General features: G+C 36.5%; 1 protein-coding gene across 1 annotated transcript in view; it reads left to right on the forward strand.

The window, feature by feature from the left end:
* PRMT8 (protein arginine methyltransferase 8) overlaps positions 1–16162 on the forward strand; it is a 276310-nt gene that overhangs the window by 189629 nt on the left and 70519 nt on the right. Inside the window, exons 5-6 of the mRNA XM_063447793.1 lie at positions 12160–12302; positions 12695–12782. Coding sequence (XP_063303863.1) covers positions 12160–12302; positions 12695–12782 — 231 coding nt within the window. The remainder of the gene's footprint in view (positions 1–12159; positions 12303–12694; positions 12783–16162) is intronic.

Raw genomic sequence — 16162 nt, forward strand, 5'->3', positions numbered from 1 at the left:
TTATACTAAGTGACCCATAGGTTGAGGAGGCGGTGGCCGTGGTGGTGTAGGTGGAAGCAGCAGTGGAGGAGGAGGATGAGGTAGCCAACACTGTTATTTATCTTTTTTTTTTTTTTTATTGTGGTAGCCCACAGAATATTGGGTCATACAAAAAAAGTAACATTTTGCTGCCTGCGGTGCATTTCTTGCAGTCCTGATGCATGGAGAAATGCTCAACTCCTGATGCATGGAGAAAAGGCCTTCACAAGCCTCTGCTAATGTGTACCTAGTTTATACTAAGTGACCCATAGGTTGAGGAGGCGGTGACCGTGGCAGTGGAGGAGGAGGATGAGGTAGCCAACACTGTTTATATTTATAAATATATATATATATATATATATATATATATATATATATATATAATAAATCAATAAGGGGAGCACACCAGGACTTCAATAAAGTGGAAAAAAAGTATTTACTGTATCAAAAGCATGGTACAAATTCTGTCCAAAAAAATCGACGTTTCAACCCTTCTGGGGTCTTTATCAACATCTTTTTCCAAGATGTTGCATCTCTGGTGAGATGACCACCTTTGAAAAGATGGTGATGAATGACGTTAACAAAATAAAACAACTTAGACCAAATGAACAAAATTTAAGTCTTAAATAGAGACAAGCCGGGGGCGGGGCCTGAGCTTCATGGCGGCTGGACGTGCCTCGTGTGAGCTCCGAGCTCAATCTTCTTTTCTAGCCCGAATTAAAGCACTCCAGCCAGCCAGAACCCACAAAAACGCCTGAAGCTTGGTCATACTTACCTCAGGAGCCAGCCGAGGTGCCCCCAGGTCTGCCGCCCTCGGGTGCATGGAGCGTCCGTCGAGGGTGTCGGGAGTGAGGCCTAGAAGCATCGCCGGACGGGTGAGGCGGCCGATCCCCCGCTCTGCGCGACCTAGTGCCCTCCCAAGCCGGTAATACAGCCCTGTTCCCCCCCCTCTGGACCGGTGGGGGTTATCCCGGTCCACCCTAGCGTGTACCTGGCACCAAGCAAATTTAAGCTAATCGCAGAAACACATCAGATGGCGGCCCAACATACCCTACAGGACAACAACTCCCAGCAATCCGAGCCGGAGCCTCTAAGCCCGGCACAGATCACTCAAAGGAGACTGGACTAAATTTTTACCCGTTTCTGGGCAGGATTGGAGGCACGCCAAAAAGCAGCCAAGCCCCAACACCGGGTGGACGACTGGGAAGCTGAGAACCGGACGGTAAGGGGGCCCCATATGATCGTCCATGTATCTAAAGTACATAAACCCCCGTCCATCAAGAGATCACCTAGGCCGAGGGCCGCAAGGGGCAGAACCTCACGGCACCGTCCACACAGGCGGAGGATCATCCGCTACAAGCAGCCACCTAAAACCAAATCCTCCTGCTTACCCCTTAGAGGGGAGAACAGGGACCCCAGGAGCCCCCAGGTCCATGGCACGAAGAGGCTGGCCTGTCAACCGGCCTGGGGCTGGAGGGATGCACAACAGAGCCATCAGAAAGCTACAGCCACCCTCATCCTCAGTGCACAAGACTCACACTTCCCATCCATGGGAATAGGCTGAATTAACGCCCGCCGCCCAAAGCTGTACGGCCACCATGGGACTAACACCAGTTGACACTGCTGGGACTTCCATATATGTCTCACACGGGACAGCCTGACTGGGTTTCACATACGCATGCATGCTGCAGCTGTCTAACTTTTATGTTTTGCTTTACCTGCTTTTGTGTTAAATGTTTTCTCAGGCTAGCTTGATCTTAAACAATAACGTACGCAATATTTTTTGATGCAGTATCTCATGCGTTATAAACAAGCGGACGCTATGAACCCAACCAGGGTATTGGATGACTATCCTCCAGGTGGAGCAGGGCAGCCATCCTGAAAGGACCGAACCATGCCTTTAATGTTTATCTTTGTTTGTTTTTCACTTATGACGTTTAGCACTGCAAAACTCCCTGACCTAAGGCAGCAAGAGATACTTAAGCTGGATAACCCTCTAACTATTCTCCTAAAACCCTGTCTGACACCTAGTTTTGTTTTTAACCTTATATGTCCAGGCTGCGTTAATGGTACTTATAGCCACTCATGTTATAGTCCAAACCTCACATAACTGTATAGTACAGTGTTTCTATCAACTGACTACTCAGTACAAGCATAAGCATTATCACACTTTAGACAATTTTGTTAAAGCTTGTTTAGCCATGAACGCCAGACCTGACTATGAAGCCTATCTTTATTACTTTTGTTTATTATCTTTAAAAAATGTGCAATTGATCTACATATGCCATGTACCTGTGTTTTTGGAGTGCTTGTAATTGCTATTGTGGCATTGCAAGCATAACTGTCATCTCCTGCACATCAAAAATAAAGAATAAAAAAAAAAAAATAGAGACAAGCCCTTAAACAACTAAGAGATGACCAAGCAATCGTCATAAAACCGTCCGACAATGGGGGAGGAATTGTCATTTTGGATATAGATGACTATAATCAAGAAATTTCAAGATTATTAAGTGACCATCACACATATCAAACCCTTAATAAGGATCCCACGGCTGAGATTAAAAATACCTATTATGAACTACTTGAGAGAGGAAAAATGGATGAGGTTTTAAATTTAAGAGAATATAAATTTTTAAAAGTGCAATACCCCAAGATCCCAGTCTTTTATTATCTCCCCAAGATCCATAAGGATAGAGATAAACCACCCGGTAGACCTATTGTCTCGGGGATAGTATCCATCTCGAGCAGGTTATCACAGTATATTGACAAGTGTTTACAACCCATTGTCAGCACCTGCCCGAGTTATTTGAGAGACACCATCAATATCCTACAGATCATCCAACAGATCACCTGGGACACAGATTACTATCTGGTAACATCGGACGTCAGTTCGTTATATACGATTATCTCCCATGCACAAGGATGTAGAGCAACAAGGCACTTTTTGGAACATTCCAAGAAATTTTCTAGTAAACAGGTTAATTTAATTATTGAAGGGATAGAGTGGATTTTGAAGAACAATTATTTTTGGTTTGGCGACCAGTTCTACCTGCAAATATGTGGAACGGCGATGGGGACGAGGTTTGCGCCCAGCTACGCGAACCTGTTCATGTCACACTGGGAACATGAATTCATTTACAGTGATCATAGATGGGACGCAAACCTCGTCACCTATCGTCGTTACATTGACGACATATTTTTTATTTGGAAGGGCGATGAATTGTCTCTCAATACTTTTTTATCTCATTTAAATACGAACGATTGGGGGATCACACTCACTAGTCACTTTAGCAAAACCTCAGTTGAATTTTTGGATCTCAACATATACGTGGAGGAAAATGTCCTCAAATCTTGCACTTTTTTAAAAAAGGTAGACGTCAACAGCTATATAGGGGAGAAAAGCTGTCATTTCTCCCCTTGGCTGTTGAACGCCCCCAAAGCACAGCTCTTAAGAATTAAACGCAATTGACCTGATAGTGCAAAATTTCAGGAACAATCCACTAAAATACTTAATGACTTCAGAGAAAAAGGGTATAGTAACGAATTGCTAGAGAAGGCTTATGGGGAGGTAGAAATGAAAAATAGAAACGACCTACTTGTATATAAAGACAAAAAAAAACAGAGATACAACACCAGAGTCTTAATTTTATCTGTGACTTTAATTGTAATAGCAAACAACTCAAGAAAATTATCAAAAAATATTGGCCAATTTTAAAAAATGATCCTGTCCTTCATTCTTTACTTCCCGACACACCTATGATCACTTATAGAGGCGCACAGAATCTGAGCAGTAGTTAAGTACATAACCATCTACTATTACGAAATACTACTGCAAACACATCCTTTTTTAATGAGGCAAATGGATTTTATGGGTGCGGCTCCTGTGGAGCTTGTAAGAATACCCAGAGTTCAAGACGAACAATAAAGGAATTTGTTCACCCCAGAGACATTAGAAAAAAGTTTAAAATTAAACAACTAATTACCTGTCACTCCACACGAGTTATATATAAAATCACCTGCCCATGTAAACTAACTTATATAGGAAGAACTATCAGAACATTGAACACACAAATCCAAGAGCATATAAGGAACATAAAGAACGGTTTTGAAAAACATAGTGTCTATGCATTTCAAAGACAAACATAACTGTGACCCTCGCTGTATGGAATTTATGGGTATTCAAAGAGTTTCTACAAATTGGAGGGGGGTGATCTAATCAAGACCATAGGACAAACAGAGATGAAATTGATTTTTAATTTGGATACAATGCAACCTCATGGACTGAATGATGACTTTGAAATTTAGCATTTTTTTAGCTACATTTTAATGTTTTTTAATAACCCTCTGGTTTACATATTTTATGGATATTTCTTTTTACATGTGCGAAGTCATCATTCTAGCCCTACACATTCCACTCCTCTATTTACTATGTAATAATGTCAATGTATATTATTTATTTATATATTTGCAACATGCCTACAAGATGTCATTTTTTATTATAATCTTTATGATGGATAATACACAAACCTTTTTCCATCTTTTCCACTTTTTCATTACATACATGTTCTTTGAGAACTTATAAAATTTAGGGATACTCCCTGATATTGGACTAACATCGGACTATATATGGACACCGATTTCCAACACATTGCCCCTAAGAAAAATGGCGGATTTCCATCGTGCGAAACAAATGCAACACTTCTCGGAAGCACCATCAATGTGGGACGGACCCACACGAGTAGTTCATTTCCGCATGTGACGTCACACGCATGAGCCGTCGTGCGTGATGACGTCATGACGTCAGGAAGATTATCAACAGCTGGGTCCCTACACTCCCACTCACATGAGCGCCGTGATTGGATGTATCACGGACGCCATCCCCCAATCAGCTACTACTAGGGGATATTTAAAATTCACATTTGCAGCATGTATTCACCAATTGATAATGCCGAATTATACAGGCGAAACGCGTCTTGGACCGAGCACTGACACTTGAGTATACTGATTTTATTGTTTGAAAGTTATATTTGCAATAAATGTTATATTTTCTATTCAAGTGGACTAGTGATATACTTATACTGCTGCAAAGAAGGGCTGTGTCACTCTATATTCGACACTACGTCTATACACTTGGAGCCTGGTTACTGGCTCCTGATAAGGTGAGAAGCCATTTGTTACTCACATTTGACCATCTATTATATCAAAGATTTCCACACCAGGGTTAGCACTGCTTCCCTGTTTTCTCTGCTTTTGTTTCCATTTCTGAGGTTATTTACCTATCGTGGACACACAAGGACTTCTTGATTATCTCCATATATCTCCTGAGTATTACAGGAGTAAGTGTTTATTTTATTGTTCAAGCGCTCCACATTTTTGTTCTATTTGGCATTTATTTGCACAATAGCGTTTTTTGTACACATCTGATTGTTAATAGGTTGAAGAGTGCCTATGTTTGGTGTGTGAGCTGCTACCACTTTACTGTGTACTGTATTGCAATCCATCTCTGTTAAGCGCCTTTTATCACAGAACTATTACTTTATTTTAACATTACCATAACATTGAACATTATGGTAATGTACCTTAACACACTAAAACTAACCCTAGCCTAAAAAATATTATGTAAAATAAAAGATGAGTAACAGCAAAACGTGTATTAGGAGAAAAAATGTCATCTTGGGTTCATGGAGACATTTATAAATCATTCAATCTCCAGTCTTGTGATTTATTATGATATCTCCAGAACCCCAAGATGACATTATTTTCCCTTAATACATGTACCCTCTCAAGCAAGTAATTATTAACAGATTTATGACATAACCCACATTGGGGAATATTTATCATTGTGCCGTCTTGTGAAATATAGTGCAACGTACTAAAAGTTGGGGCAATAACCATGCAAACCAGTAAAACCAGTAAACACATTCCATTGGTGACTTCTCTCTTTGTACATCTTTTGTGCCATTTTCAAATAATGACAATTTCATAAATGTCCCCCAAAGGCACTAAAAGTAACTTGTGGGCTGTTGTTGATGGTATTTGTCAAAATCTTTTTGGTCTCATCATATAATAATTGCTCTGCCTGTCCTTCTGCCAAATATATTATAAAATTAATTGAACAGACAAGTAATTTGACAGGATTCCTCCTGTAGAGTGTAAATTGAAAATCCTAAAAATATAATGAAACCGAAAAAGAATACTGGAAATACTAATGCAAATCCCTAATGCCCATATCAGTACATTACTGAAAATTTTACTTTCTTAAACATGCAATAATATATATATATATATATATATAATTTGTTTTCATTTATTTTTTATTTCAATATTTAGCAAACATGCCATTTTGTTAACACCTGTTATTTCAACTTGGCTCTTCCCTTAACAGTAGATATCACTTGTAAGCTTAGCAGCATAAATTATCAAGTTGTGTGGGTGCATAAGAAAAAAATGATTCTTTTTTTAAATATTCGCAAAGACTGTTTTATTCCTGGCATCTAGTACAACGCTGCAGTAAAGGATTGGTGGGTGGAATACAATATGGAAAACGTAAGATCATTTGTTAAAATCTTTATTGAGTAACGCCAACTATCTTCTCTGCTGCAAAATCACACTGATCAATGTGGCTTTTCAATCTCAGCAGTAAACATTTAAACCCCATTGAGACTTAGGAACAGTGTGCTGCAGAAAAAACTCCTACGACTGATACATTTATGGAAATAAAAATACAATTATATATTTTAAATAATTACACATTTTAGCAGAGGAACGGGAGGGAGAGCTGTTGAGTAGCAATGTCATTTTTTTATATTGGCAGCTTTATATTTTTCTTTTTTCTTTTGCAATTTTCCCCACCTGGGCGCATTGCCAGCACAGCAAAAGACATGATAAAATGTGTAATTTTCTAAACATACAAACAGAAATAAAGATGCACTAAAAAAAATGAAAAACACATGAATGTTCTATATTCTACTGCTGTGAAATAGATTTATTTAAGCTTAATTTTAAAATGCCCATAAAATAACAAAGACTAGTGATATATTCATAACCAGCTCGCACAAATAAATTAATACATAATCAGAAAAGATGCATTTAGTAATATACAGATAAATATGCTGGAATAAGAGAACAGTGTGCTCCAGATTATGAGAGTTTATATCAATGTATAACGCGATAGTCTTCAGCTTTCCTGTTCTGAAGCTGTTTAGAGCAAAGTTTTGTAAAGTTTTAAAGTGCTACTTGTATTTTTGAATCCTCTGTTATACATTAAAAAAAACATGCATTCTCATTAGACTGTTTTGTCATTTATCAATAGCCTAGCTAGCAGCTAATAAATGTTGATTACTAAATGACTGCTTCAGAAGTTTTTAAGATGTATTCAGTTTTATGGCATACCAATCAATTTAACCGTCAAAGAGAAAACAGAAGACGTCTTATGAAAATAGCATACATTTATGTTTAAAAGCATAATAATGATGTGAGATAATTGTTGTTGTCATGGCACATTACATAATTATCATGTCACCAAATAATGTGATGCGCCTACACCTTTTTATGAATGAGTTCTTAGAAATTTGTACTTTGCTCTGCAGATGAACATATAAATTATATATAACAGTAATGAAAATATAAAAATTCACACTTGCTCAAGTTTGGAATGACGGCAAAATGCATTTTCTTCAAAGCCTATTTTTTAATAAATAGCCACATATTTTGTTAGATTTAATGATAGTTTAGTGACCATAATATAACAGAGTTTGACAAATAAAATAAAAAATAAAGTGTTACTGTAAGTTAGGTAGAGTGATACAGATAGAAAGGTATACAGGGCAGTGCAGTCCTAGGACTCATCACTAATGAGATGTCGCCTCCCCAAACTGGGCCTATCTGTTCAATGCCCATCAAGCAGTCCATATGTATTGTGCGAGGATATGGGATATAGTGTGGGGAATAGTGGATGTGTGTGGATTAGAGAATTAGGGATGTTGTGTGTGGGGGGGGGGTACTAGATCTAGTTTGTAGAATGGGTACATGGGGCTGCAGGATGTAAGAGGAGACAGGGGCTGCAGAGTGTGAGAAGGGGAACATGGGGATGTTGTGTGTGAAGAGTTCATGGGGCTTAAGGGTGTGAAAGGGGTGCAGGGTGTAAGAGGGGACATGGGGCTGTAGTCAATTGATGACCCACTCTTTATAACAGTGGGTTGACCAGCAAGGGAGATCTTTGAGCCGGCCTAAAAAAGCCAGCTAGGGAGATCCCGTGAACTCCCCTGTCGGCCTCGGCACATGGACATCGCAGCCCACTGGCCATTTGCCTAGTCTGACCGATGGCCAGTCAGGGCATGGGAGGTATAGACTATATGCAATGTTTGTGTAAATTAATTTGTGCAAATTGCTGTGCTAAAGTGTTTTCTCTGCTCCTCTCCACCATCTCATATTGGAAATCCTATGAATAAAATTATAGGGAGGAGGAAAATTAGAGAAACAGGTTTAGGCTATATATATATATATATATATATATATATATATATATATATATATATATATATATATATATATATATATGTGTGTGTTATAAACAGGATGTTTGTAAATAATAAGGGAACCTATAGATAGAAGTATAGGTTGAATAGAGGGATAAGTAAAACAGAACAGAACAATAAGGTTTCAGGATTACAGGAAAGCAGAACTTTAGTGAATTAGTCCCCTCTTGGAAGGAGTACTGATACAGTATGAAAATAACACCTTGCAATATTACTTAGAGGCAAAGTTCAGATTGGTGTTATGCAGGTTGGTATAAATCAGGATGGCAGGATGGTAGTGTCGGTTAGGCTGGTTTGGAGCAGGTTGGCTCTTTACAAATGTTCCATTACTCTTGAGCATAGCAGATAGCATTCTGCCAATGTGAGCAGTTAATCTCCAGTGTACTTTACAATTACTAGCAGACCAGACAGGACTTCATAAGAAGAAGTTTAGGCCAACTTAGATAGCATATTTTCCATTCTCTGCCAACCTTATTCTGCCATTTCACATTTACTCTCACATTTATACTCTCTCTTTCTTGGCTCAAAGTTTTAATGAATGTGTTGGTTTGTGCCTTCCTTTATCTGGTTTATATGGTTAATTGTTGGTTTGTGCCTTCCTTTATCTAGCCTGTCAATTTTCTCTTTTATGAGACTGATTGTCTCTCTAGCTCCATATTTCCATATTACCTCTATATTTCATTTGTCAGCCTATATATATATATATATATAAATATATATATATATATATATATATATATATATATATATATATATATATAGTAGACACGTGCATGTTTTTTTAAAATTTAAAACACAATTTTAATTTTTTTTTACGCGCACTCTCTCGTATTGTAGGTTACGATATCTGGTCATTTATGTAGTGAACCATCCATTCAAAGTTTTACGTTTGCTTTTTTTAAATAAAGAATTGATTAAATCGCTTTAGAATTCTTGACTTATATACCTCTAATATTCGAGTAACGTGCTAACAAGGGACCAATGTGCGATCATGTATATAATTGTCTTTTAATTAGAATGTATCCTATTTTACTTTATGTCAATTTCACCATTGTAACTAAAATGAATTACAAGCCACTGTATTACTTGGGAGGACATTGATCCCTTCGAAGAAATCAACATATCTCCGATCTTATATTAACTAAATGAACAATTAAGGTTAACACATTTAAACCTATTTAGTTTAGAAAAACGTCACCTAAAGGGGATATGATAACATTATACAAATATATTCGAGGCCAATACAAACCATTGTGTGGAAATCTATTCACAAACCGCACTTTACACAGGACACGAAGTAATGCGTTTAGACTGGAAGAAAGAAGATTTTGTCTAAGGCAAATGAAATGTTTTTTTTACTGTAAGAACAATACGGATGTGGAATTCTCTGCCTGAAGAAGTGGTTTTATCAGAGTCCATACAGATGTTAAAACAGCTACTAGATGCATACTTGCAAAAAGAGAATATTCAAGGATATAATCTTTCAATGTAGGGTAATAACTGCTTAATCCAAGGATAAATCTGACTGCCATTTTGGGGTCAAGAAGGAATTTTTTTTCTAGCTTGTTGCAAAATTGGAAGTGCTTCAAACTGTTTTTTTGTTTGTTTTTTTTTGCCTTTTTTTGGATCAGCAGCAAAAAACAAATGTGAGGAAGGCTGAACTTGATGGACAGTCTCTTTTCAGCTATGTAACTATGTAACAACATCTTTTTTACCTAAAACATTTTCTTTACACTTAATCCTTTCCAAACAAGATTATCATCTGTCATTAATTAGTTATTTTACAGCAAAGGACTATGAACTTTTGTCTCTGTTCGTCATAATTATAGTTTTAACATCATTGTAGTTTCATCACTGAAAAATATAGTGGCTTGTATACATTATGTATGAATTTATACAAAGATTAATTCATAATTTTCTTAAAAAGAAAAAAACTGAGAATAAGATAGTGGGTACCGCCAAAGGCACTATACCCTAGGCTAATGGTGCCAAGTGTAACCACTAATCTTAAGTTCTGAGATGAGACTCCAGGGGTCTCAAGTGGCTTAACCCCAGTATACAATATGGAAAAAAAAGGGAACAAATGCTAATAGTCTCAGCTCAAATACTGCCTTGAGACTAGACACATCTCCTGGAAATAAGGATAGTGCTGTGAAAAGTTACTATATAATGATAAATAACGGTTGGCTAATAGTCATAAACAAATGTAGCCAGATCATTATTTATCATCATATAGTAACTTTTCACAGCACTATCCTCATTTCCAGGAGATGCGTCATAATTTTCTTACCTAACTATGCCTCTACATTTCCTAAGGAAAATTTTAGAAAGATAATTAGTGAAGCTAAAATTCCACTTACATTGATCTCTTTATGAATGTTATATTATTATTATTTTCATTGTATTTTCCTCAACCCAATGTATTTATACATTGATTCTAAGACGTTGTATAATTTTTAGAACATATAATTACATCGATGATAATGTATGTACACCTGAATTTATAGATGCACTGTCTAATTTAAGTGAAGTGATGGCTTACAGATGAAAAGTCCTGCCACAGAAGGACACATGTGCCTTTAAGAAATCCTGACTGGCGGGGAAATTTCCCTGAACATAGAGTAGAGGGATTCCCTGCTCTGGTGCGTTCGTCTATGTTCGAGGAAGTGTCCATGAACATAGACATGCGCACCAGAACAGGAAATCCTCACGACAGCCCGTACTTACACCTGGTCGTAAGTGCGAGCCATTGTAAAACAGATAGGTCGCTAAATGAGGACCACCTGTAGTTTTTTTTTTGTAATGCCTTACTATCATTATGCTTTGTTTTTGAATACACTTGCTCATGCTGTTGGGAAATTGCAGGGCACTCAACCCCTCTGTTCCTGTGCGTCCACTTGTCTGGTTGCAATTACGTGTTTGTCAGTCCACCTGTTGTACAGCACTACGGAATTTGTTGGCGCTATATAAATAATAAAATAATAATAATAATAATAATAATAATTGCAAGCATGTTTGTCTTCACATGCACAACAAAAATAAAGAAATGGAAAAAAAATGATTTAAGGTGGTGTAGTTAGGTGCTGTATTTATTAACATTCCAAAGACTGGTGAAAATCATTCAAATCCAGTTGTGTTCCATGCCATATGTGTAGTAGGAAGCAAGGTCATACCTACATGATATATGTTACAACAAGGAAGAGTTAATAGAAAACTGTTTCTATATCACCCCAAAGGAAAAAGCAATATTAAACTCCCTACATGCCCCCTATTATCTACACACAGTTAGGGAGATTGTGCTGCAGCAAAATTAGTATCTGCAAGAAAGTGTAAATGGCTTAACTCGCCTGTGTGATACTTTCTGCTTCATAAAATAAACCTGCCAAAGCATGATTGGGGACTATTATGCAATTAATGCCATAAAACATATAACTGAACATTTTAAATTACATTATAGCTGTGGTATTGTACATATCTATATCCATCGTGTTATTGCTATTGTGTACAAAATACACAGCATTTTGAAATTTACAATTGCACTTTTTTTTTTTACTTATTGCTACATTTACTATTTTTATTTATTTTTCTGTGAATCTGTTTCTAGTCATTACAATATTTAGAGGTAAAGTAGAGGAAGTCGAATTACCAGTGGACAAGGTGGACATCATAATCACTGAATGGATGGGCTACTGTCTGTTCTACGAGTCAATGCTTAACACTGTCATATTTGCTCGAGATAAATGGCTGGTAAGTACTCCGTCATCTTAAGACCCGGAGTAAGAATTGGCCAAGCAACAACTAATTGCTTCACCTGAAAGAACGCTATATGTCATTCTTAAAAACGTAGAGTGACTTTCTTTAGATGTCATAGGAAAATGCATTTAGTGGGTAGATCTTTCATTTCAATAGACTTTGCTGTGACTGACAATTGCTTTCATTTGGATGGGCATTTTTCATTTAGCAATGAAGCTGCTGGCTGATTTATCTGCTCAAATCTTAAACATTGTGTGACAGTGTGATGGCGACAAATAAAACCAGGAAGAGTGCGATTGTCTGGAGTTTATATGTGTAGTTCAAAATGTGATGTCTTTGTCAGGTGAATAGATTACGAGACCAATTTACCCACAATTCATCAACAGAAACCTGGAGGGCTGATGTTTCCTGATCGAGCGGCTTTGTATGTCGTTGCAATTGAAGATAGACAATACAAGGACTTCAAGATTCATTGTGAGTATGATACGATTAATGGGAGATGATCACCTTGTGGATTTAAAAAGAACCTTTCATAAATCCTATATTACTTTGTAGCAGTTTGTAGAACTGCAGATATTCTCTGTACCTACTTTATAATGTATATCTGTGTAAAGTGCATATAGCCACAAAGCAAATTATGTGATTGCAACATGATGTAAAAACCCAGCATTCAGACCTGGTCAAGATGTGTAGTTGTTGGCATGATTATTACCATTACCTCAGATACATCTTATATGGAATTCCACACACTGTAGTCTCTACATTTGCAGAGAATGGTATAAATAACATAAAAAATCAAATGATCAGCAGTTCTTTGGTCAAAACACATTATTAATTAGAAATGTCACTGGAGAATGAAAAGTTACTTTCAAGCTGACAGGAAAGCCACAAATACTCAAATAAGAATAAATTAAAATAGTGGTTACTATAAGGGTATTCATGAAACCACAACTGACCAATCCATGAAACAAACAGGCAACAGCAGCTGAAGACCACTCTAAGTGTCACTCTTGTCAGTTAGAAACAAAATGGCAAGACGAGAACAAAAGTAAATGCTTAAACTTTGGGGGAGAAATATTTAAGTTGTCTTATTTTAATTTCTGTTGAGACATGCAAACAGTAGATTTTTCATCCTTAGTTCTTCCTCTTCTAGTGGTGATTTTGAGTGTGAACTATATATTTAATAGTACTTCTATATAACAACAGAGCATTATATGAATGCCAAAGGTGGTACCAGCTTTGTTACTGACATGTACGGTATATTCCTTATCTGACCACCCACAATCCATTTTCGAAATGGAATAAATGTTTTTTTTTCACCATATTAAATATATGCTGTGAAGAAGTCAGGTTGTATTTGGTACTAAACAGATATATCCTCACCAATAGAATAACCACTGAAAAAGGAAACAAATCATAAAGTCTTAGCAATATACACGTTATTTGATGTAAATCAGTCAACTAATCTCTATCTGCCTAACCATATACCTTTGCTCTGAACCTGGCAGGAGTTTAATTTAAAAACAAAACCGTATGATTCAGGAAGAAATGCCAATCTTTGACATCTTAGAACTTAAAATGGTCATTTTTTTTTATATCGTTTTACTTATCAGCAAATTGCTCTAAAAGGTAGAGACCAAGACATTTAGGTGAAGAGATCATGACATTTAGGTAGTGGAATCCAAGTTTGTATTTGCAGCCTTGATGTTTCTGCATGTTATATGTGTTTGCAGCCTTTATTACCATTTATTTTAGCAAGGACAGACCACAATAGCGTTTGAGCAGACATTTCTACCGAGGTAGTCAAATGCCGAGCGATACAGAGTAGTGGGGGTTGATTCTTTGTCAATAGGGCTATGCTGTGATTTCACATGGGAGAGGATAACTTGGAGTTTTTTGTACAGACCTCTTAAATCCAATTACTTTATTCCCTCACATTTGAGCCACTTTTTGACGTCAACTAATTCTACTCATCTATTGTTTCTGTCCTTCTATCACTCCACAGACCAATGTGTTGTTTTTCTTTTAATTGACTATTAAAAGTTATATTTTATCGTATATGGACTGCTGTTAAGATACGAATAGCCTGCAGGTGTACCTCTCGATATTCATGTACCCTACAGGTAATTTTGTATTTTCTTTCCTCTTACCATTTAATGTGGTTTTATTTTAAATGTGAGATTCATAGGGAGCACATAAACATAGACTACATCAGCAATGTCATGCAATTAATATACAATCATAGTATTTCCTTCTTTATTCATTGATTCTTTGCTCAAGTATTGAACAAATAATACAAAATCATTACAAAGCATCCCACTCTTACAATAATTTATAAAGGCTATAAAGGCAAATATAATTGTATACAGGAAAAATAGTTGCTCCAAGAAGTCAAAGCACAATAGATGGACCGGGGAGGGGACCACAAAGGGAGGAGAGAGCAATTAAAAAAAAAAAGTATGTGACATTACATGGATGTGATAGAGGTGGGTTATCTGTGTGTAATCGGGTTGTCTAAGTTTGTAAATGAGATATGGGTAAGTGTGCAATGAAACAACTCTTTAACAAAAATTATCACTCAACTCAAATGATCACTCAACAGGAACATGAACATGATTAGGAACATGATTAGGAATATCAACACATATTCCTAACACTATAGTCCTGGAGTATCTGTTTAGGTAACTTGCCTCCCTTAGATACCATTTGAAATGTAGCGGTTACACTAAAAAAGCATGCAAGGACAGGATATAAATACCAGAACCACTACATTAAGCTGTAGTGGTTCTGGTGACTATAGTGTCCCTTTATTTAAACATAAACATCTCTTTAAGACAAAAACAAGTTGGAAGACAAAAATGTAAATTAAGAACTTCCAACCATTAACAATCCAGTCATTGACAAAATAATATACAAATTTCATGGTGTGGGCAATGTATAGAGGTATTTGAAATAGGCAAGGAAGCAGTGTCCCTGTGAGGTTGGGAAGCAAGTGCATTTGGTTGTATTGGGAAAAGAAGGAGATGAAAGCTTTGAGCTGACCAGGTAAGCAATCAGTCAAATCATAGTACATTATTAAAACAGTAATTGTTGAGTCTTCTTGCCCCAAAAATACAGTCTGTGGTATTGCTCCCACGAAGAGCACAATTTTATTCAATAAATTTAATATACAAAAATATGAAAGGAATACACTGTAAACAGTTTGAATTCCACTAAAACAGCTGCCACCTAAAATAAAACTTTATAAAATAGTCATTTTCAAATAAATATACAGATAGGGGTGCAAAGTAATCCTTTGAATACTAAAAGACAATTATGAACATGCACTTTGTAAACACTCAGTAAACACTAATGTAAAACACTATAAACACTATACTAATGTAGATACAATCGCATACATCCTTTCACAATTTAATGGTAACTATTTAAAAAGGAAAAAAAGAAACAAAAAAATCATCACATCATCAGGTTTTTCTCACAGAAATCTTAATTTTGCAGATTTAAAGTGAAATAAATATGAATAGCAAACCATATAGATATAATTTTCCAACTCAGCTATGGTCATAAATGGCTGTTTTTGCCTCAATTTTTATTTGGATTTTATTTGCTAAACTTCAGATTCTTTAGGGTACTTCATTGTATAAAAGCAAGCTTCGTGAATTAAAATTTAGGCTCTGGTAATTTGTAACAGTATACCCAAATTGTGTAGGATGAGTAACAAGCAGAGAATATCTGAGATAAACAACTCAATAAACATGTAACACAAAACCAATTTTGTTTACATCAGCTTTGTCTCGTTGAATTATATGGAATCGGGCTATGTTGATTATTTTGCTTAGACTTTTTTTTAAGAT

The sequence above is a fragment of the Pelobates fuscus genome, chromosome 3 (genome assembly GCF_036172605.1).
Source record: "Pelobates fuscus isolate aPelFus1 chromosome 3, aPelFus1.pri, whole genome shotgun sequence".
NCBI lineage: Eukaryota > Metazoa > Chordata > Amphibia > Anura > Pelobatidae > Pelobates > Pelobates fuscus.